Source organism: Eretmochelys imbricata, chromosome 2 (assembly GCF_965152235.1).
Source record: "Eretmochelys imbricata isolate rEreImb1 chromosome 2, rEreImb1.hap1, whole genome shotgun sequence".
Taxonomy (NCBI): Eukaryota; Metazoa; Chordata; order Testudines; family Cheloniidae; genus Eretmochelys; species Eretmochelys imbricata.
In genome coordinates, this window is record NC_135573.1 from 183,066,637 (window position 1) to 183,090,734 (window position 24,098).

General features: G+C 40.0%; 1 protein-coding gene across 1 annotated transcript in view; it reads right to left on the reverse strand.

The window, feature by feature from the left end:
* Positions 1–7,601: 7,601 nt before the first annotated feature.
* ITGA9 (integrin subunit alpha 9) overlaps positions 7,602–24,098 on the reverse strand; it is a 291,590-nt gene continuing 275,093 nt past the window's right edge. The window contains exon 28 of the mRNA XM_077809245.1: positions 7,602–8,103. Within this exon, the coding sequence (XP_077665371.1) occupies positions 8,005–8,103 (99 nt within the window). The 3' untranslated portion in view covers positions 7,602–8,004. The remainder of the gene's footprint in view (positions 8,104–24,098) is intronic.

The window sequence follows — 24,098 nt, forward strand, 5'->3', positions numbered from 1 at the left end:
TGTCTGTTATTCATTTGCCTGTATGTCCTGATCACTTGTTAAAGTTTTACTATTTTGAGCCCTAATCCTATGAGCCCTGTGCTTGCATGAATGTCGGTGCAAGATCAGGGCCCCAATATTTAATTGTAAAATGAGCAAGGGAATGTTGTCTCTATTTCATCTTTCTTAAAGATAATGGCTTTACAAATATACTATGTATAAATATGTAAAATTACAGGACATTATTACGTATTTATGGATGAATTAATGCTATTAGTTAAGATTGTTTCCTTCGATTATCATTATTAAATAGCTGATAATAGGCACATATTAGAAACTGAATAACTAAATCTATGGAAGTCTCAATTGCATTTTTCATTAATAAATGCAGGGTCTGTACTTTTGGAATAGTGGCATTAGGTTATTTTAAAAACAGGAAGAAAAACATAGGGGAAAAAAGAACTGTGGTGACTTATCTTTTATTTAAAATGTACAGTGTCAATCATTACAAATATAGCTTGACAGAGATTGTACATCACCGCCCATGCCCCCTTTCTCTACAGTAGCATTGCTTATTATACAGTAACAGTAGTATCCAGGCTAGACAGTGTTCCTTAATGCTTTCTATAATGAGCTTGTTTTGGGGCTAGTGCTTTTAATGAATGTATTAGGACTGGTTGTCGCACACCGAGGTATATGCAGTGCAACCTAGTGGTCAGAACAGAGTTTTGGCCAAGTGATTGAAGCACAATCAGAGGGCAGAGCCAGAGTCATGCTCAGGAGACTATCCAATGGCCAAAGCCAGGAGTCTGAACAGAACCAAAGAGCAGAGCTGGAGTCGTGGTCAGGAGACAAGCCAGGCGTCAGAGCCAGGGGCTAGAAATTAGGTGTTCAGAGATAGAGAGAGACTAGGGCTGCAGAGGAACAAGCAAGGAGTAGAGAAAGGGCCAATATGGGAAGCAGGTTTGGCGCAGCTGCTCGCATGGAATACACTTGGCTTAAATATGGATCCATTGGTCCTTATGTCCAATCAGGGAGCACAGTCACTTAGTGAGGGTTTATTGGGCCAAGAGATCATTGGATTGCTAGGCAACTGCACCCAGGGGCAGCTGAGTTCCTGACAGTACCCCCCTCGAGGGCTCCTCCTATTCTCAGGATATCTTTGGTGAAATTTCTTCAAGAGATCAAGAGTGTGAACATTTTCTTCTGGAATCCAGGACTGCTTCTCTGGCCCATACCCCCTCCAGTCCAGGGGTTCTCAAATGTCATTGCACCGCAACCTCCTTCTGACAACAAAAACTACTACATGACCCCTGGAGGGCGGACCGACACCAGAGGCCACCCAAGCGCACGGCCTGGGGGGGGGGGGGCAAAGCCTGAGCCCCACAGGGACAAAGCTGAAGCCCAAAGGCTTCAACCCCAGGCAGGGGGCCTGTAACTTGAGCCCCTCAAGTTTCAGCTTTGGCCCTGAGCGGTGGAGCTCAGGCTTCAGCCCTGGGTTCCAGCAAGTCTAAGCCAGCCCTGGTGACCCCATTAAAATTGGTTTGTGACCCACTTTGGGGTCCCAACCTACAGTTTGAGAACTGCTGCTCTAGTCTAACAGATACCGGAGCTTCCCTCTGACTTGCTGGAAGTTGAGGACCTGATGGACTTTGTATTCCTCCTATCCATGGACAATTACTGGGGGTGGAGGAGGGGCTACCTGGTCAGGAAAAAGGTTGTTGATGAATGGCTTGAGGAAAGAAACATGAAAGGAGGAGAATCTTGAGAGATTCTGGGAGTTGAAACTTGAAGGCCACTGGATTTGTTTACTCCATGATCTGAAAAGGACCCAAGTTTTGACGGTCTTGGTGGAAGGAGAATCTGTTCTCAGGTTCCAAGTAGAGAGCCAAACCTTTTCCCCTATTGCAATGCTTATAAGTTACTTCTTTAGTAGCAAGTAAGTGCTTCTTAAGCTCCTGGTGTGTTTTCTGCAGGTGAAGGACCAGGTCTCTGGTTGCTGGGATGGCAGAGCTTTCAGGCAGGGCCGGATGGAATCAGGAGTGAAAACCAAAATTTGCAAAGAATAGGGTCTGGTGGGTTGAAGGGTGGGACAAGTGGGAGCCAATCAATCTCATGGAAATTCAGAAAACAGTTTACACATTGCACCAGGTTCTGGTTGACTCTTTCAGTTTGACCGTCAGTCTGGAGATGGTAGGCTGTAGAGGTGCGGGGCTTGGTGCCAAGAAGGTGAAGACATTCCTATCAGAACTGAGAAATAAATTGAGGGCCTGGATCTGAAATGATGCATGTCAGTATGCCATAGTACTAAAAAACTGTACTCCAGGAAAGCTTGCACGGTTTATTCATGGAAATAAAATGGACCATCTTGGTCAGAAGGTCCACTACAGTCAGGATAACTGAGTATCCTTAGGAGCATGGTAACTCCACCCTGAGTCCATTGAGAGGGTGGACCCAGGCCATGGAAGGGTGGGGAGAAGCTGAAGGAGGCCCACAGATTTGGCTTGCAGGTTCTTCATATTGGTGCAGAGGTCACAGGACCTAACATAGTTTTTAACGTTTCATGTTTAACAACATGTAACAGTGAGGGGTTCAGAGGTAGGCAGGGACTAGGGCTGGAGCACAGCAGGCAAGCGGTGGAGCAAGGGCTGGACTGGAAGCAAGTTTGGCGCAAATGCAAGGGTGGAATGCATCAAGCAGCCCGTCCTGCTGTTGCTGCCAGGCTTAAATAGGAATCTCTTGGCTCTTCTGTTCAATCAGGGAGCACAGTCACTTAGTGACAGTCTATTGGACCAAGCCGAGCTCACTGGATTGATAGGAGACCACACCGGGAGCCAGCTGAGTTCCTGCACTAGCAGTGATGAACAAATCTAAAGACGTTTTGAAATTCAGCTGAGGTTAGTGTCTATAAATGTAGATGCTCAGACTAATTGCATTAGTCTGGAATTTTTGGCTGGACCAGGCTCTCATGAGATTTCCAGGACTTTCTGGTTGTGTCTGCAAGCACAGTATTGGTCACAGAATGGTCACAGAATTTCTCTTTTCTCTTCTGTTTACAGAATCATTGGATTTCATAGAGTTCATGTCATCTAAGGCTTTCAAAGTGTGTTGCAAAAGAGAGATATTATCCCATCTTTACAGATGTGCAGACTCCTCACTCCTAGTCCCCTGCTCCAACCACTAGACATGCTGCCTTCTGTAAAACAGGGCCTTTTTTTCACCATGGGAGGAACGTTTGGGACCTTACAGTTTCAGGTTCACTTCAAAGGTTTTTCTTTTCTTTTTTTTTAAATGAAGATTAAGGCCAGTTCTTATTTTATTAAATAGATTTCACTCTCCTTGAAATTATGAGAAAACTCTGAAATGAAACCCAGAGAAAGAAAAGTAAAAAAAAAAAAAAAAGAAATAGAAATGAAAGGACAAACAGGGCAACTAAACGAGTAAACTGGCTTGATAAGCCAGACAAAAACAGTTTTTACTCATATACTATGACATAGAAGGGAGAAGGGTGGATTGAGCTAAAGAAAATCTTGCTTTTAGATTCAAAATTTTCCTAAATCTGGACTAAAGTGTAAGTCTTGACAAGCACACTACAATAATTTTTAAATTTCATCCAAGTTCATGCTTAACTAAAATATTGCTCCATTGACAGAGTTGTCCTTTCTGAGAGGCCAGTTCTCCGGAATGAGTTTGGTTTGATGAAGCTAATGTGATACTATCAAACATAAAATTAATGGCAATGAGCTTTATCATTTCATCGGATTTACCATAATGTAGTCAAATTCCCAGTTTTTCATCAAATAAATATAGAAGATTACCTTAAATTTCAAAGAGTATTAACAGTAATGCAAAACATTCAAACTTTGAACCCAATCCTGCAAACACTTGTGCCTGTGGCTTGCTTAACTTTACTCAGGTTAGTAAAATTAACTACATAAGGGTTCGTAGGATCGGAGCCTAATCCTGATTTAAAACATGCATAGACTTCAATAAAAGGCTACCAATACCAAAAATAAATAAATAAGTGGGTACACAATTAGGAAATGTTTTTAACTAATCAAAAGCAAAATATTTGAGTTGGACAAAAGTGATAAGAATAGTCATGTTATTAGAATAATTTTGTAGCCACTTTTTATTCCCAAAAAAAGTTGTAGTTTTGTAAACCTGACATTTCCAAAACAGTGCAAGTGAATCAGAATACAGATGCACACCTAGCTTCTAAATACAGGTGACATGGATAATAGTGAAACACATTCTTCCACCAAAAATTCACAAAAAGAAATTTACAATTTTACAATACACAAGGAGTGAAATTTTAAAAGAAAAAAAAAAGAGTGAAAATGGTGCAGGTACCCTGCTGTATATGCAATTTCATGCTCCAAAGCAGTTACACTCTTCATGCCAGTTTAATCAATGTACAATGTGAGCCAATTCCTACCCTCATTTACATCCAAGCAATCCCACTGAGCGTATGAATTTAAATGAAGGCAGAAGTTAGGTCTATGATTCCCTTAAATCCTTTAGTGAAAACAACATATATATTCCATTGTCACATAGATAATAATATCATGCCTGAAAATTGTGCAAGATTCCAAAATGTGCCCATAAACAGAAGACATTCAAAGAAAGATGGCACTAAGCATTATCAAACGCAGCCTTTGCACTTTGAGCCAATGCTGCTTTTGCCAATTCCATTTACCTGAACATTCTTGATTTCAAAGAGGGTCCTTCACTATTTGTTTACATTTCAAAGTAGTAAGGATTTTGTTACCCTATATATTGGGTGCCATTCCTGCAGCAGCGTTTAAGAAGTCATCTCTTCCCCCATCACCCTTGCCCTAAGGCAAGACCTAAGCACTCTATCACTTATTCACTCAAGATAGGGATTCGCTAGGTGTTAAGCAGTGCATAGGCCTCACACTAGCCCTCTGCGCAGAGGTGAATTTTATTCACTGAGTTTTGTCTCAAATCTTTCTCTGACTGTAAAGGAGAGTCAAGGGTGCTCGACACCTCTAAGGGGGCACCCTGATCATGGCAGAAACAGCCCTAAGTGATTTATATCTTTGTGCTTCCTTGTGAAAAAAACAGCACACCTTTAGCACATATCTACTTTATATACATATTTGAAGTGTACTACGTTTTCATAAGGGTTTGGTTTTCTTTTCAGAAGTTGATTAAAACCAACTGATACTTGATCAAAACCTGTAGGTTTAATGAAATTTGAATTTATTATTTTTAAATATGCTATGTCCTAGTGTATTTCATGGGTAAATCTTACCATCCTAAGTGGAACTAGGGAGCAGTCACAGTGGAACGTGCCAAGAAACTGATAGAGAAATTCATGATGAGCTCATATAGAAAAACTAAACCTTTTGTGACATCTGAACCACAAAATACCTAACACCACACAGCAGGTGAGATCCTCTATGATTTGATTATTTATGGTATATTGTCACTAATCTAGCCAAACAACATCATTTTGTATGAGTCAAGAGACATATTAAATATCTTTATTATTAAATAAGGATCTCTCTCCTTCCCTCCATATCTTGACTTGACCTAGGCAATCCCTTATACTGCATCTATTCTCTCTCTTTTATCCAGTCCCTTACAACAGCACACCTTTCTCAGTCTGTAGCCTTCTTCAGTACTTTATCAGTACAAACAGACACATGTAGCCAAATACATTCCTGGCAAAAGTACTTTGAAGTCAGTGGAATTATACCAGGGATGAATTTGGCTCAAGTCTAGGATACTAAATAGTGCAATAGGAGACAATCATCCTTTGGCTTTGTGCTCATTAAAAAATAATTTGTAGCTTTCTATAAGTGATTATAGCAATGTTCTTGCTTACTGGATCCTTTCATGTTCTGGCTATGTGGTCATTTGCTACACCGAGGCTTGGTCTACATTACCAACATATGTCAGTATAACCACGTCACCCAGGGGCGTGGAAAATCCCCACACTCCAGAGCGATGTAGTTATACTGACCTGACCCCCTGGCGTAGACAATTCTTGGGGAGGAGTACCACCTCAGGACAGTTGCGCCACTGCAGGGCTGTAAGAGTAGACAAGACCTAACTCTCTCTTATTTATACTTCGGTCATCATTTTGGAAATGCAGCTGAACATACTTCCAATCCGACATAGATAAGAAGGCCCTTCAGTGACAAAATTTAGCGTGGATACAACATTATCTCTGTCTCCTTCCCTAGAAGTTAAGATAGATAAAGTTGCTACATAAAGTATCAACCTGCATCCAAATAATAAGGGACACATAAAAAATGCACAAGTATGGACATGGTTCATATTTTGTAGCTGGAAATGATAGTGAATTTGCAAAGAAAATGCCTTTTCACAAGTGTAAGGATCAGACAAGTACTCATGCAGATTTCTTGTGTATTCTTTGCATTCAGGTCTTCGGTGTTCCTGCAGTACTCTTTCATCATGCCGCAATCAGACACCAGTCGTGATCTTGCTCCTTTTTCATCTCCTTCTAACACACAGGGCTTGATTCTCCTCTCCCTTACCAGCATGTCAATGGAATCACTCCTGATGTATTCTGCTGAAATGTAAGAGCAGAAGCAGACTAATAACGTCTATAAACCGGTGGTGTACCAGCAGCACTACTTCTAGTCCGATACCAAACAGCTCTTTGTACGAATATGGCCGAATTCATTAGCACAGAGTTTCTTCCAGCCCAGTAAGAAATCTGCTGAAGAATTATTTGAGAGTGAGGGTCTGCATTTTAGCAAGGCCTGTGCCAGAATTCAACTCGGTTTTTAATACTAGATGAAGGATGACAGCTAGTATTAAAGGCATCCAAATATGAAACGTCAAGATTTAGAAATACATCTAACTTGCTCATCTATCTAATATGGCCATTATTCTAAATATTATCATGTAAACAATCTTGTAACTTGGATGTATAAAACTTAGATGGCAGGCATAATGGTCAGACCTTTTAGCCTACGTATCACATAGCTTGGACAGCAACATGTGAAACAGATTATGACCATTAACAATATCAAAGACCATCTTTTATATCATGAATTTTTATATAACTAATCCCATTTTTAATACAAGGTAATTAGTTGATGCCTTAGTGGTTGGCCCAATTATATCCTTGCAGTATCTTGATTGCCCAAATCTTGCCTATTGTCAAAGGTTTACAGATGTGGGAGACAGAGTTGGCCACAGGAAGACATTCTTCACTGCTTTCTTCAGTGCAATATGCCCTGTGATTAAAAGGTTATATTCCTGAAATACAAGAGGCAATGTGGAACTATAATTCTTGTTACTTGGCTGTGAGTAATTGTTTTCCACAGCTCAGATTAGTAACGGATAAATTCAAATGCAGAAAATCATATGTGAGTAATACTTTAGGTTTCTTTAGCTCATAACTCAAAAGTCAACTTCAGCTTAAAAAATGTGAAAAGACTGGCTTATTGCCATTAAATGGTCTATATACATTACAAAGCCTTGTGGATTTGCTGTGTGAGGTTTTTCAGCTAGTTTCATCTGAAAGTCTTTTTTTTTTTTGCATTGAAGTTCAAAAGTACAATAAGATTTATATATACATATATGTATTTCCAAGGTTTTAGCCAGATATCAGTGCTTGAGTGAACTATATAGCTATTCAATAGAAACAATAAAACATTGATACAAATATAAAGACATAATCAGTATAAAAAGCTTATATTTATAAAAATACTTTTAGGTATCAGTCTTCCCCTGAGGGTATACCACATATGTTGGATTCATAAATATTGCTCTGCACTGCAGCTTGGTTACCAAAGTTCAAAGTTCAACTCTTACAGGAAATGTAAATCGCTCCAGTCACCGGACATGGCTGCAGTGGTTGCCTCAGGATATGTTCCCTAGCTTGTTAGGATGATAAAGAACACAGCATTAACAGGGCCTCCGAAAAATCTGGAGAAGATTCCTTCTTCCACATATGGAAGATACAAGAGCAGGACCAATAGGCTAGCAAGTGTGTGTCACATGACCCTTTTTTCTGGCAGTTCATTGATTTTTCTGGACCCAGTCCCAACTATCTTCATTCTCCTTCCTGTTCTTCTCAGCCTCAATGATTTCTTTGTATCTCCTGCGAAAGAAGCCCATCTGCAAATTGAAAAGAATTATCATTATAATGATGTCATGAATTAAAATCGATCCTGGTTTTGATAAACAATTTGGATCAGATTCTAATCTCATTGGTTTAAAACTGGAAGGTTATTGAAGTCAATGGAGTGACACCTGATTTACATTAATGTAAATGAGATCAGTATCAAGGTCCAAGTTTTCATGAGTTCTCTGCTTCCTTTTATCTTAACTACTTTTGACAGAAGACTACACTTGTATAAAAAAGAATTTATAAAAAGCAGTTAAAATATTTTCAGAAAACAAAAATACTAAAAGTGGACTAAAGAGGCAGTATTCAGATCCAGAACCAGGTCAGAACTAGACTAGAATCTAGGTATGAGTCTAAATCAGAGCTAGGGTTTGCCAAAATCTCATGAACTGTCGTTGGCAATTCTAGGCCAAAATGGCACAAATCTTGTGAGATCAGATGACCTTGCATTAATTTGATCCTCTTATGTGATGGAAGTCTCACAAGATCAACCACTTTCACAAGTTTCCATTTGTATCCAAACCAGAAAATAAGTTTTTTTGGGCCTGGGTCAGACACGGAAATCAGAATCTTAAGGACTTCAGTTTCCAGATTCTGGAATCAGTCCAGATCTAATACCTATGTATAAAAATATAGTTTTGTCAATACTTATTGCTGAATTTTCCAGCAGTAGAGGTTCTCCTGGGTAAATATGGTAATCCCTGCCCATTTTGAGTCACGTAATTCATTACCCTGTGGTCGTAGCTTACTGAACAGCTACTCAACGCAAGGCGTACACATTAATACATGCACACCAGTGGAGGCTGGTGGCTGCTGGAAGTGGGGAAGCTAACCTGACACATGGTTCTGAATATGCCGTGTGTCAGTTTTGCTGCCCCACTTCCAAGGTGACCAGCCTCCATTGGTGTGCATGTATTAATGTATGCTCCTTGCGTTGAGTAGCTGTTCAGTAAGTTAGGATCACATGGTAAAGAGCTAATGGAATCCTGTGCAAAGGAGCATGTAACAGGTGCGTTGGCAGAAATCTTTAATTTAAGATTCTTTTTCCTATTTATGACCCACTTAATGGGTCATACAGAAGGCAAAATATAGGCCTGATCCTACAAAGCACTTGAAGAGTTGAACAACATTTTAAAGACAAAACCTTTTGAGCAAAAAATGCAGGTTCAGTGAAATGTTTTAGAAATCCATGTTGACTTCACTGAATTGTTCATTTCCAAAAAAAATTCTGAAAAAAAAAATCAATACATTTTGTTTTGACATTTTAAAAATTAAACATTTTTATTTGCTGGTTTGAAATGACTTTTTGATTGAAAAATTTCTTTGATTTTACTTTTAAATAATTCAAAAATGTTTTAAAATGATTGAAAGAAAATGTAATGTTTCACTTCACCCAAACAAAAAATTTGTTTTGACTTTTTGATTCACCAAAAATGTTTGTTTTCAGTCCAATTTGAAACAATTTTTGTCAACTTGTTGAAATTGCCACTTAACTGAAGACTCCCTTATTCACTCAGCTCTGGGTTCTGAACACCAACAGTGATTTCACTGAGAGGTAAGGCTGCTCAACAGATGTCCAACACTTTGCAGGACTGGGCCCCACTTCTGCCTGTCCTCTCGTGTTGCCTCCTGTTTCACAAGTATTGGTAATGCAATGGTTTTCACATCAGTTTTAACAGTATCTCTCAACTCTCTGTTCTGTTGTTTTTTAAGCCTTTTACGTAAACAAAATGGATTTTAATACTAGGTTTTGGTGAGCATTCAAGAACAATTTCCAAACTTAGCAGCATGCCATTGAGATCAGTAAGTCAATATTTTATTAGTTATAATTAAACATTTACGTAACTATAAACCTGTATTCTCAACTCCTACAGGGTAAAAATTATGCTAGTCAGTTATTAACAGCCTCTATTCACAAACTAACTTAAGAACATTTTACACTGTTATGTCACAGCTACATTTCTGTTAAATGTAGCTTCCTAGTTCAAATTCTTACTAAACTGTATTTTCTACAAATATATTTTAACCTCGGGGATCTGGAAGTCTCACACTCCACACACACCCCTGCCCCACCCCCCCCCCCACACTAGACAGACAGGTGGATAAATTGATATTATCCCAGTTTTACAGATAAAGTAACTGAGATAGATCAGTAAAGTGACTTTCCCAAGGCCACACGGAGATTTACAGTTAGAGCTGGAATTAGAACTCAAAAGTTCCTAGTCTTGTGCACGGTGCACTCGATCTCACCTTCCCTTCAGTCATCATCAGCAAAGTGCTAGGTCTTGTGCTCAGCAAGACGAATCAACATACATCCATTAAAAGAAAATCTACCCATTCATATTTCTGGAGGGGTTCTCTGAAAGCTTATTTTACAAGTGTGGTTCTACTCTGAAAAATGACTCCATAAAAATGGCATTGTATGTGTTTCTTATCTCTCACTGTCTTCCAGGTTAAAACAAAACAAAACAAAAACACCCACAACTTTTTTTTCTAAGTGCCTGTCCTTCAAACTCATTCTATGACCTGAAAGTCAAGCTGGGTTCTTTCCTTTTTGCACATCATTGCCAGTAATAAAGGTTTTGCAATTATACTTTCATCTACACTACTCAGTAGTGCAACCTCATTGAGGGCATAGCTTGAAGACAGTGACAACAGTGCAAACCCAGTGGCATCTTCCCATGGATATCAATGATCTTTGGATCAGGCCCTTATGGTTAATTGGAATCAATGGCAAAGCTCCAATGAACATTTTTGTTGATAATGCACAAAAAAGAATAGAATCCACTTTCCTCTCTCTTAGCTGTACTGGCTCTGCAGAGTTAACAAAAGTTAGCAGTAAGGGTACTTTTTTTTGGTCACAAGTCAGTATATATTCTGAGGAGTCAATGTGTTGATTAAGAGGGTGCCATTTTTATATAGTTAGTTATCAGAGCAGACCTACACATTCAGCACTTTAATACTTCTAGAAGAGAAAACTGCCATGGGACCCATTTTCCTAACATTAACATGGACAGTTCCATTTATAGCTTTTTAAAACAGGTTTTAAACTCTAAAGGTTTCCATCCTTCATACAACCACATCATTGGAACAATAAAACCCACACTTGAAGTTATAATCAGAATTATAGAAAGGCTTTTTAATTTCCTCCAGGGCCAAACAAACAAAAGCAAACTCTTTCCCACTGTTATTTTAATAAAAGTTGTCTGTTTGTGAACATCTGCTTCAGGAATTATCTTTAAAAGTTGTGATAGTTCTGGTATTTTATTCCTTCATTACTGGATAAGGAACACTTTTGTAAGGCTTTCCAGAAGGAATAAAATGAGTTGAAAACCTTAATAAATATTAACAAAGCATGAAAACCAGAATCCACAGGTTATCCTGCTATGAAATCAGGGATGCTGGAATAATTTGTATAGTAGGGTGCTGAGAGCCACTGAACCAAACTGTAAACCCTGGATATGACGGAAACCACTTCAAGCCAGGGGGTACGGTAGCTCCCCCACATCCCTAGTTCCAGCACCTACGTATGAAATTATATATATATTATGTGCTGTAAGTCTGTGTGACTGCTCCAAAATCATGGGAGGAAAATTAATTAAAACAAAGGGAAACACATTGGGAGAAAAAAGAAAAGCTTGGATGTGCAGATTGGATGTGACCATTTTTTAAAAAGACTTGGGTTAGGGATTGGCTAAGTATGACATCCCCTAAAAGGTAAAGTTTATGAGACAGTATAAGCTAATGCCCACATATCACTGTCAGTAGAAACATGCTAGCACTCCACATCATCACAAGGAACTTTCTTCTGCCTCATGTTAAAACCTCAGCAACACTGACCAACATTCAAGGTTGACATATGTACATAGGTTAGGTATGTGATGAGTTATACAGAGAGCATGAGTTCATAACAGTGAGGTGGGAGAAGTTTGGGGAAAAGGAAGGAGAAGTTAAGGATCCAGGTGAGAGGGCAAAGTGGGGAAGGGCAGACAGGTGATAATCAGTCAAAATCATTGGCTGTTGCTAGTGGAAGCACTGGGAGAGCTAATGTTCTGCTGGCTCTTGTGTCACTAGGGCAGAAGAGATGGACAAGATGGGTAAGATAACATCTTTTATTGAACCAACTTTCGTTGGTGAAAGAGACAAGCTTTCGAGCTCCACAGAGCTCTTCTTCAGCTGGTCTCTCATGAACAGAAGTTGGTCCACCACGTGTGTCTCATATCGTGGGACAAACATGGCTACAACATGCAAACAACATAGGGCAGAAGAGTTTGTCTTCTGAAGGTACTGCCTCTCTCTTGCTTTCTGCAGCTGGGCCTGGGCCTCCAAAAGAGCTCAGAAAGCCCTGTGCAGGAGGAGGATTCTATGAGACCGCACTGCTGGGACCAAGAGTAAAGAGTTGTGCCTGAGTCTCATGTGGAGGCAGGAGAGTGATCAGACTGTTTTATATATATTGCTCCAGGTCAGTTTGGCGGGAACCGTTTGTTTAGGTTATGCACTCCCTGAGGCTGAGATGGAAGAGAGGAGTGGTGGGGAGAACAGTTTCTGGGAATAATATAGAGGAATGTAAAGAAGAGGAAAACACATTGTGAGAGAGGAAAAAATGGGAAAGTAATTATGGGGAGAGAATACAGAAGAGGAGTGCAATGGACAGGGAGAGTTTGGGGGGGGGCAGCTGAAGGGTCATAATGGTAGGAGAGAGGTCCAACGATGAGGGACCAACAACCAATGACAGTACAGGAAAATGAAAATCCAGAGCCCAAGTTGCAGAGTTGAGTGGTATGATATGAGGAACCTGTGAAGATCCTTCTGAGTCCAGTGCTCTGGGTCCATTCCTTTGGGTCACGTCAGGTGGCTGGAAGGCCCAGACAACTTTCAGAGCCTTCAGCTGGTGGGTGCTTAGGAAAAAGAACTCCAAAGGTCTGGGGCTTCTCAGGCTCCATCTTCTGTAATCTCCTTCTGGCAGCTGCTATGGAGAGTAAAGGGAGGCTGCATGGCGCAGTGCACTAGGCTGTCTCCTCTACAGATACATCGACACTGCATGCTTCTTCTGGTGGCATGTAGAGCTCATGCATGCATCGAATAGAGTAGAGACACACCTAAAGGGCATGCGTATGTACACTAGTACATACCCTATAAAGCTGTCTACTCACCCAAGCCAGCCTCCCTGTTTACACTGCTATTTTTAGGCTTGTCATGTCCCGCTACCCTCCCTGCTGGAGGAGCCTTTCCCCATGCTGGAAAAGACTCTGGCAGTGGAGAAAGACTCTGGCGGAGGGGACAAGGCAGCAGGGAAAGACTCCAGTAGCTCCCCGCTGCTGGAGCCCTTCCCTCCACAAGGAAAGACTCCAGCAGTGGGGAAAATCTCTGCAGGGAACACCTGCAGTGTGGATGTAGATTGCTTTTCATGCCAGCATCAGTGATGTGCAGTATAGTCTTTGTCCAGTGTGGTGTGGAAAGACAGTGACTTGAAGAATTTGAGAATCGTGGCATAATCCCAAAGTTTCCCCATATTGCAAATCTCACTAGCAATAGGTGGAGCCACCTCCCAACAGAAGGAGCAGATATTGCTCTCATCTCTCTTCTTGAAAGTTCTGTGAACCGACCAGTATCATCTCTGCTGTATACAGACTGAGGTTCAGCCAACTTGCTCTCAGCCAACTCCTAGACAATTCCAGAGAAAATAAAAAATGCTGAGCCAGCCTTTCCCAGCATGGAATAATGATGACACTGCAGTCCAGTCCATCTCACTTTCTTCCCTAGCAGCTTCCCATACATTCTGGAACTGAAGCTGGCGTAATCTTGTGCTTGGATTTTTCCGTCTGAGATTGTCACCACTTTTTCCAATGCAAGGTCTATTTAGTTACTGGAGTATGTTTGTTGTCTTCTGGTGTAGTCATGCTGCCCTCTACAGCATTTCCTGAGCAGAAACTTGAATGTACCTCATGGAAATAAAACTTTAATTTTCCATTTAAAGCAATACAGAACCAATGCTCCCTACAGGCTGGTGAATTACACAAGTTAATTCTGAACTTTATTCATGTCACTCCACTGCACTGTCAAATTGTTGACATCATCTGCAATTCTGAGGTTTGTCTTTCACTAAAGTGCATTGTTCCAGCTTGTTGTCAAGTCAGGCTTATGTTCCTTTTAGAAAAACAAAGATAACTCATATCTTAAAGATCCATTTTGACACGGATTTCCTCCATGAGCATGGAGATACACAGAAAAGAGGAATGAAAGAGGTTCCTGTGAGTTAAAATGATAAATTGCTACCTTCTGTCTGCTGCTTGATTCTGTTCTCCCTTCTGCTATTTCCCAAGAACAGAAAAGGTCAAATCATTGACCTACTGCAACTCAGTATTTTTCTAACAATAAACACAAATGTTTAAATGGCATCTCCTATGGTCTCATCCTGTGGTTATCCTACTAGGAAGCCAGTGACAAGCATGTTTGGATAGCAAGTAAATTATAAAATGTGAATGAAGCTCTCTCACACACTTGAAAAAATAGAGTTAGGCTAGCAATAGGTGACATTGTGATATTTACTGCAAAGTAACTTTACATAGAGTTTCTTTGATCACCAACTAGACTTGATCTCAGGAAAATTAAAAAATGCAATTCTGGTCCTTAGCAAATAAGGTACTGATTAATATACTTTGAGAAAAATTGGACTTTTTTCAATGGCATCACATATTACTAAAAGTCCAGCAAAAAAAGTAATACAGATACAGACAGGTAGGCACTGATATAAAAACTATGATGGCTTATATTACATTACCCACAGAGATAGGGACCTGTTGTGATAACAGGACCAACAAATTTTTCCTAATTATAAGCTCAACTGTAAAAAAAAGAGTGAAAGTTCATAGATTGCACAATGGCTTGTTAGATAAAATTGTTCAAGAAAAGGTGAAGAAGGAGACAGGAGGACTGAATTAATGTAAACAGAAAGGGGTCTTACTGATACCACTCAAGGACCATGTTAAGATTATGACTGGTAAATAAGAAAAGTAGAGGACTGGAAATTAATGAACCAAAACTGATGTGTTGGCAATTAGGCCCACTGGTGGACAAAATAATGAGAGGATGGACTATTTTACCCAACACTCACTCCTGGAGTTCTTAAAAACAAAAGATTTTTGGGAAAAATTAACAGAAGCAGCAACTGTCTGCCAACAAACGCTGCAGTATCCTTTATCATCCTGGCTGCCACCCTTACGATTTCCTGGGACCCCAGGCCTTCCGTGTCATAATCCTGATTCCTGAGAGATGTCCTAACCAGACCAGGAGAGAGAGAAGGACCCAGATGACACCACCACCTCCACTGGCTCTGGCTAAAACCCAAACACCACCTGGAATGGGAGACTTTGTCTTCTCCCTCCCTCCCATGAACTTTTCCTTCCCCATCTTATTTCTTTTGTTTCCTCTCTCTCTCTTTTTGCCTTCTGTTTAATAAGAGTCCTACTTAATTGGCTAAGTACACTGCTGTGATCCTGTGACTAGAGAGGCAACTAAATGACCTAAACAGCCTAATATTGGTACAAGTTTGTCAGGTCTCAGAATGGCTGATAAGAATCTTAGAATCATAGAAGATTAGAGTTGAAAGAGACCTCATGAGGTCATCTAGTCCAACACCCTGCTCAAAGCAGGACCAACCCCAACTAAATCATCCCAGCCAGGGCTTTGTCAAGCTGGGCCTTAAAAACCTCTAAGGATGGAGATTCCACCACCTCCCTAGGTAACCCATTCCAGTGCTTCACCACCCTCCTAGTGAAATAGTTTTTCCTAATATCCAACCTAGACCTCCCCCACTACAACTTGAGACCATCGCTCCTTGTTCTGTCATCTGCCACCACAGAGAACAGCCTAGCTCCATCCTCTTTGGAACCCGCCTTCAGGTAGTTGAAGGCTGCTATCAAATCCCTCCTCACTCTTCTCTTCTGCAGACTAAACAATCCCAGTTCCCTGAGCCTCTCCTCGTAAGTCATGTGCCCCAGCCCCCTAATCATTTTTGCTGACTTCCACTGGATTCTCTCCACTTTGTCCACATCCTTTCTGTAATAGGGGAATCAAAATAGGATGCAATACGCAAGATGTGGCCTCACCAGTGCCGAATAGAGGGGAGTAAACACTTCCCTTGATCTGCTGGCAATGTTCCTACTAATGCAGCCCAATATGCAATTAGCCGTCTTGGCAACAAGGGCACACTGCTGACTCATCTCCAGCTTCCCATCCACTGTAATCTCCAGGTCCTTTTCTGCGGAACTTCCGCTTAGCCAGTCAGTCTCCAGTGCATGGGATTCTTCCGTCCTAAGTGCAGAACTCTGCACTTGTCCGTGTTGAACCTCATCAGAATTCTTTTGGACCAATTCTCCAATTTGTCTAGGTCACTTTGGGCCTTACCCCTACCCTCCAGCATATCTACCTCTCCCCCCAGTTTAGTGTTATCCATGAATTTGCTGAGGGTGCAATCCATCCCATCATCCAGATCATTAATGAAGATGTTGAACAACAACGGCCCCTGGACCGACCCCTGGGGCACTCCGCTTAATACAGGCTGCCAAATAAACATCGAGCCATTGAGCACCACCCACTGAGCCCGATGATCTAGTGAGCTTTCTATCCACTTATAGTCCATACATCCAATCCATAGTTCCGTGCCTGTGTTTTTCCAGCAGTGAGGTTGCAAGTCAAAGTGAACACCAGAGACAGAAGCTGCATTTCTCTATCTTTTTGTTCTTTTCTCTCCCCTTTTGTGTGTATTTGTCTCGTTTTGTCATCTTAGAAGACGGGATTGGACTTTAACAGCAGCAGCAGCAATGACAGCTCCAGCCCATCTCAACTCATTTCTCTTTTCTCCAGAAAAGATAGTTACCACCATTTTCCCTGTTGTTTTTGTGGATACAGACTAACATAGCTACCCCCTGATACTAGTTACTAAAAAGGCTAATATCATTCTGGGGTGGATCAACATTAGGAATGTCATACATTAGACATGGGAGGTAATTGTCTCACTCTATTTGGCACAGTTGAGGCCTAAACTGGAGTCCTGTGTCTAATTCTGGGTGCCAAATTGGACAAATTGGAGACAGTGATAAAAAAGTTTTAGAAAACCTGCCCTATGAGGAAGGGTTAAAAAACTGGGCATGTTAATCTTGGACAAAGATGACCAAGGAAATCTGAGAATAGTATTCAAATATGTTAAGGGCTGACAGTGATCAGTTGTTGTTCATGTCTCCATGTCCACTGAAGGTAGGGACAAGAAGTAATGAGCCTAATCTGCAGGAAGGGAGATTTTGGTTCGATATTAGGAAAAGCGTTCTAACTATAAGGATAGTTAAGCATTGGAATAGGCTTCCAAGAGGGGTTGTGGAATCCCTGTCGTTGGAGATTTTTAAGAACTAGTTAGACAAACACCTGTCAGAGATGATCTTGGCATATTTGATCCTGTCTCATCATAGGGGCTGGACCTGATGATCTTTCAAGGCCCTTCCAGCCCTACATTTTTAGGATTGTATGTGGGACATGGGCCTTATGCTAGCTTTTTCAAAGACATTAAAGAGCCTGTTCTTCAATCCTTACTCATACAAGGAATGCTTACTCACATGGGTAGTTCCATTGACTTAAATGGGCCTATTTGCATATAAGTGTCAGTGAAGTGAGTAAACTTTGTAAGATCAGGATTGTATTTTGGAAAGTTCCTACCAGAAAAGAGTTAATTGCCTCAAATGGAATTGAAATGAAGCTAGAATTCACTTCACCTAGGCCTGCACAATAGATTATCTCCTACATCATAACCTATATGCTTAGGAAACGGTGAGAATTCTCACCAATAACTAATCACTGGCAGAATCTTAACTGCCAAGCAACAAGTTGACTGTTCTGATAATTTGTGTGTAATGAAGAAATGAACCCACGCCTGACTTACTTAAGGTTCTTGTAGGATGATGACTGTATAGAGTAATTTACCTGAAAAATACATATTAAAATGCTATAATTTTAATGAAAAAGTCTATTTACCAATATCAAATATTGTAAACATTCTTGAATACTTTAGAGGTTGGGTTTTCTATTATATAATACTAGCAAGTAGTTTATAATTTAAAAACTACTAAAATGAATGGGGTCAACAACATGAAGAGTTCATCTCATTTTCCCAGTCTCAGAAAAGGAAAAGAATATACTAGATTGTGTACTTACTGCCAGTACGTTTGGATAACCTGCTACTATATTCAGATTTCTTAAATCTCAGTAGGAACATAATAGTAGCTAAATGCTACATCTTTTCTTAAATAGTGATTTATTTAAGATGCATCTCAATCCTCATCTCCTCTCTAAAGGAAAAAGAAAAACTCAAGAAAGATTTTTAGCTTTGTTTTAAAACCAAACCCTGGCTAAACTTTAAAGACTGTTGCTGGATTCAATAAAAAGTAACTATACAATTGTATTTTGATATACTTGACCTGCCAAAAATATTTGACTGAAAGTTGTATTAGTTCCTCAAGTATCAGCATAAGTTATGTGCTTAGTTGAATGAGTAAGAAATGGCTTTGATTGGTGCAAGTCATTACATAGCATTTCCCCTTGTGACACCAAGCTAAGAATAAGAATGTAGACTAAACAAAGTATATTCTCCCTATTTGCAAACATTTGATTCTGAGGGATGACCATGATTTCCAATACATGTGCATGTTTCCTTTCTGGTATCTGGAAATTTGGGGATCATATATATTTGCAACTTTTAAGTCTACACAACCGTGTGTTTCTAGTTTGGGATCTGGAGAATGATGATTGTTTTTCTTGTTGTTAAAGAGACTTTATGAACCACAAAAGGACTTTTCTCTTGCCAGGGGATTAAATTTGTTGATAGGTGCCAGGATGAAAGCTACAGAGCTTTAATGGTTCTGACATACAGAAATGCCTTGGCGAGCAAGCTCTCCTTTCGAGGACACTGAAGTCAGCGGAACAGTCACATCCAATATCATTATATTATATTTATATTGTGCATTTTATCCCCAAAGATAAAAATTGCATTTCACAAACTCTATGCATACACCACCCCTGAAATGCAGCCTGAGATAGAGGACCGTAGACAAATAGTACACGGCACACAGAACAATATTAGGGAAAGGGGAACTTTTGGCCCAGACATTAGAACTAACCTTTTACTTGTATAAAAAGTGCCACAAAGTCCACAACTAATCTCGTTTCTAGAGTCTTATCAAAATTCATACTCGCAGCATACAGTATACTGCATGCCACCCAAATGATCTATCTCAGGGGATGCCAGAATATGAACCTGTGGTTTCAGGAAGTCAACGTTTTACAACAATGAGTGAAACTCACTATTCTAAGGGCTAAAGTGGAATTCAAGTGGTGCACAGGCCTTGTGCTGGGACAAGTTTCACTGTCGACCCCTAAAAACAACCACTCCAATGGTGCCATTCCTAAAGGATCTAAGATACCCATACATAATGTCAAACAACGTTTTATTGAGTCAAACTGGAGGAAATTCAGGTTCAAATGATACAGTTTGGGTTTTTAATTTTAAAAGTTAATCAGCTCTCAACTACAGTATTAATTATTAATTATTATTATTATTATTACAGTAGCTCTTAGGAAGCCCGATCAAGGCCCATCGTGCCAACAAAGAAAACAATCCCTGCCTCAGACAGCTCATAGTCAGACAGGATGTAATATATGGACTAAATAGACAAATGTGCAAGAATGAGTGAGAGGATAATGTAACAAACCGAACAGAGTTTAACAGAAACATAGACATTACAGCTTGTCACTTGTCTAACCATTGCCAGCTGGTGGCAATTTTTAGGCATATAACAGTGGTGGGATTTAAAAGGGGACCAGGTGACAGCTTTTGCAAGTTTGATGAGGAGTTTTACTCATATACAGTGGATAGCCTGGGAGAAAGCATAGTAGTACTTGATAGAGAAGAGGACAAGCAGGCAATTGAGGCTGCCATTGCTGGCAGAGTAAAGGCAGATGGTAGCTTCATATATTAGCTGATCTGATGGGAGATGGAACAGCTAAATGTTGAAGGGACTTGAAAGCAAAGACAAGGAGCTTATGTTTGATGTGGAGGAAGAGGGAGGGAACATTTTAGGTTGTTTAAAAATGGGGAGTGATTCCATTGACGCAAAAATGAAAATGGAAAATTCTCTAAATGAAATCAGAGGCAGATTTCTCCAATGGTTAGGTATGTTTACATCTTTATGTGCTTTGATATCTGTGCTCCCAGTCTTGAGACCCTGATCAGAGACTTTGAAGCTTGTTAGGTCAACTCCCCTGTTTATCTAAACCCCAATTATGCAAAGGTTTCCAATGTCACCACAGATCTTTCAATGAGCTTTAATTTTGAAGCACTGCCATTTTAACTATTGTTTTGTTCTTGAAATGATGTGAAAACAGGTGAGCTGGGGATTGACATGGCCAGTTTGTCAAAAATATGAAATGTCAATGAGCCTAAATAGGCTTGTCTACTTCGGGTTATCTGCTACAGGAGCTGTAAATTTAAAGGACAATCCCTGTGGTTCCTGCTTGGAAGAATTTGCTCTTTGGTTTGAGAAATCTCCTACATGAAAGGTTGTGTAAGAAGGGCTATTTTTAACCTGTATAGGAAAGTATGGCCTCTGCCCCTTACTGAGATCCTCACTGGTCTTTGTGCCATGCTTATAGGTACTCTTGTTCCTCTCCAAGGGACTGACAATTTTATTCCTTTGCGGACCTAATATTCTTTAAAAAGACATTCAGGAGAGGATGTTGGTATAAGGACTTGCCAGGAAATGGTATTTAGCATCCACTTCCCTGAGGTGTCTCAGCTGCAGATAAAAGAGGGAGAGAGAATGTTTTCTGGAGTTGTAACACAGGATACAGAGCAACCACTGGCAAAGAATAAGTGCAGAGTTTTGTTTTGTTTTTCCTTCTGGCAACCAGTAAGCTGTGTGTTTTGGCCCATTGTATAAAGAAGACTTATACTGTATGAGGCCCTAAATAAGGGAGTTTCTCTTCCCAAAAGGGGAAGCCAGTGTTTGCAATGAGTCTCCACTACCTAGGTGAATTTCAAGTTGCTTTGTCCTTACAGAGTTTAAGGAATTTTCTGAATGCTCAAATAAGATGTAAAGTATTTACAGATACTGCACAAGAATATTTAAACATTATTCTAAACAGGGTTATACAATCACAGCAAGAAGACATACAGCCCGTGCTTCTCCAAACAATATAGCCATGCACACATTTAAAATATCCTTTTTGTTTAATTTTTTTTAAAGAACTTCATATTTCAAAGTTTGTCCTTTAGCACAGGACTGGCAAAGTACTGTAATCCCTAAATACGACGTTTAGATTATAGCCCACTGCACAAGCAAACATTTAATGTGTCTGACATTTTTATTTGGATTTAATCTGTATCTGAATAAGCCTCTGTCACTGAGGCAGTTCAAAGGCAGGACTTATTGACAAAATGATCAGCTCAGCAGCCTAAGGATGATACCCTCTTAGAAGAAAACCTAAAATGATATCCTCTCCTGGATGAAAACCACTGTGTCCTCCTAGAAGATAAAGGAAGGTTCTCAAACACTCATCTAACGACAAAGAGGGAAAACGGACCCTTGTACAGAGAGAAAACTAGGACATCTCTGCCTGATCAGAGACACTATTCTGCTAAAAGGCTTTTCTTTGCAATCCTGTCAAAGAGCCAAGTTCTAGAAAGAGGAGTGTATTACTGTAAAAGGAACATTCACAATGTTTAGAGCCCATTCCAATGTATCAAGAATACACAGACTATAAAAGAGTAACAGTAACCTTATTTATATATAAATTGGCACATGGATACCATGGTGATAGGCTCCTTTTAGAAACACCCTGGCTCACATTAGACAGAAAACTGTTTACATGTACAATGCATTCCTGAGAAACTAAATAGTGTAATCATGATGAATTTTAAACCTGTATGTTACAAATCCCTCCTTGTGTAAATCAACACTGTTCCATTCTATGAAACTTCTCTAATATCCTCAGCTGAGCATACAGCCCTTTGATTTTATGTTGCTTGGGGCTTTGTTTGCCTTTAACTTTTATCAGTTCAACAATGAATCATCTAAATCCCTCAATCCACAGCATTTTAAAACATTATTACTATAAATTTATTATTTATTAAAGGACACTATACAGAGGTACAGAATATGACGCAACTTGACCCTTTCAATCTATTATTTCTCAGTGATGGTATAATCCAGGTAGGTAGCACCCAAAAAATCCAGTTTCTGTGTGTGTCTACCTCCCTGCCCTGCTGCTGAATCAGCGATGCCGTACTAACACAGTAGTGCAACTGATAGTTTGCCAGTACTGTAGCAGAAACTGGTTCCTCCCCTCCCTCCCAGCCCCAAGCTGCTGGCAGCCTCTCAGCAGGTGTCATGGGAGTGGAACTGCTGCCTTTCTCTGCAATTGAGAAGCACAATGTGATGTTATGAGCAACAATAGGACAGGAACTCCCAGGTGGCCCTGCATAATAAAGATCATCAGGCTGGATGTGGCCAAGGAAGGAACTCAAGGTGTATATGGAGGTAGCTATGGTCTATGAAGTAGACCTGCTGGAAGCAGGAGACAACATGGTGAATAGGGCAGATGAGTCCAGCATGGGTGAACAGAGGCATAGTGAACTTGGAAGAGAGAGTCAAAGTAGGGCTTAAATAGCTATTTCACTAAATCTTTACAAAAAAAGAGAGGGGGGCAAAATCCTGTTCACCTGCCTTACGCAAGAAGTCCCCTTGAACCACTGTACTCTCATGAGTAAAGCGAGGAGGATTTGGCCTAATCCTGAACAGAATGAAATCAGTGCCCTAAATCAGTAGTTCTCAACCATGGGTACACCTACCCCTGGGGGTACGCAGAGGTCTTCCAGGGAGTGCACCAACTCAACTCATCTAGATATTTCCTTAGATTACAATAGGCTACATAAACAGCGCTAGCAAAGTCAGTACAAACTAAGATTTCACACAGACAATGATTTGTTTATAAGGCTCTATCTACTATATGCTGAAACGTAAGTACAATATTTATATTCCAATTGGTTTATTTTATAATTATATGGTAAAAATGAGAATGTAAGCCATTTTTCAGTAATAGTGTGCTGTGACACTTTTGGTTTTTTATGTCTGATTTTGTAAGCAAGTAGTTTTTAAGTGAGGTGTAAGTTGGGGGCACAGAAGACAAATCAGACTCCTGAAAAGGGTACAGTAGCCTGGAAAGGTTCAGAGCCACTTCCCTAAATCATTAGAACAGCAGCTATGTATAGGGACATATTAATCACGATGTAAGCAGGCACCATTCTAAGAACTTCCATGGAGTTGTACTCGGTTAGGCCAGAGGTGAATTTGACCCATGGAGTGTAAATCAAATACTAAAACAATGATCAGAGAAGCAAATCCAGACTGGCTGATCTCATGCTATAAAGTTTATTATGTCTGTAAAATCATCTTAATGCTCTTGCACAATAGTAAAAAGAGCTTTTATTCTGAGTGAAATAGGCAGTCATAACAGCCCCAACAATGACACTGACTTTTAAAGCACCCAAAGCTCTGTCTCACATTTGGGCCAAATCATATTGTTATAACTATTACTTCACTCCAAGCTTTTTTTTTTTTTTTTTTTTTTAATTTGATATAAATCTATTTGGATTTTTATTGTCTAAAATTCAGGAATTACTTTAGGATGTGCCAAGCCAATTCTAGCTAATAAATCTTTACAATCGGGCAATTAAGATTCCCTTCAAAGGAATGCAATTTTCCCATGTCAGTTTTATTTCACAGCACTTTAATATTGCCAGTCACTTTTCACTCTCTACTTGCCATGAATATTAAAATATTTAATACTGGATTATTGTTTCAAAGCAGAATTAAAAGCCAACTACAGACTGCATCAATGTCTTTTTAGTCAATTTTTTCTACAACAAAACCCCAAATTATCT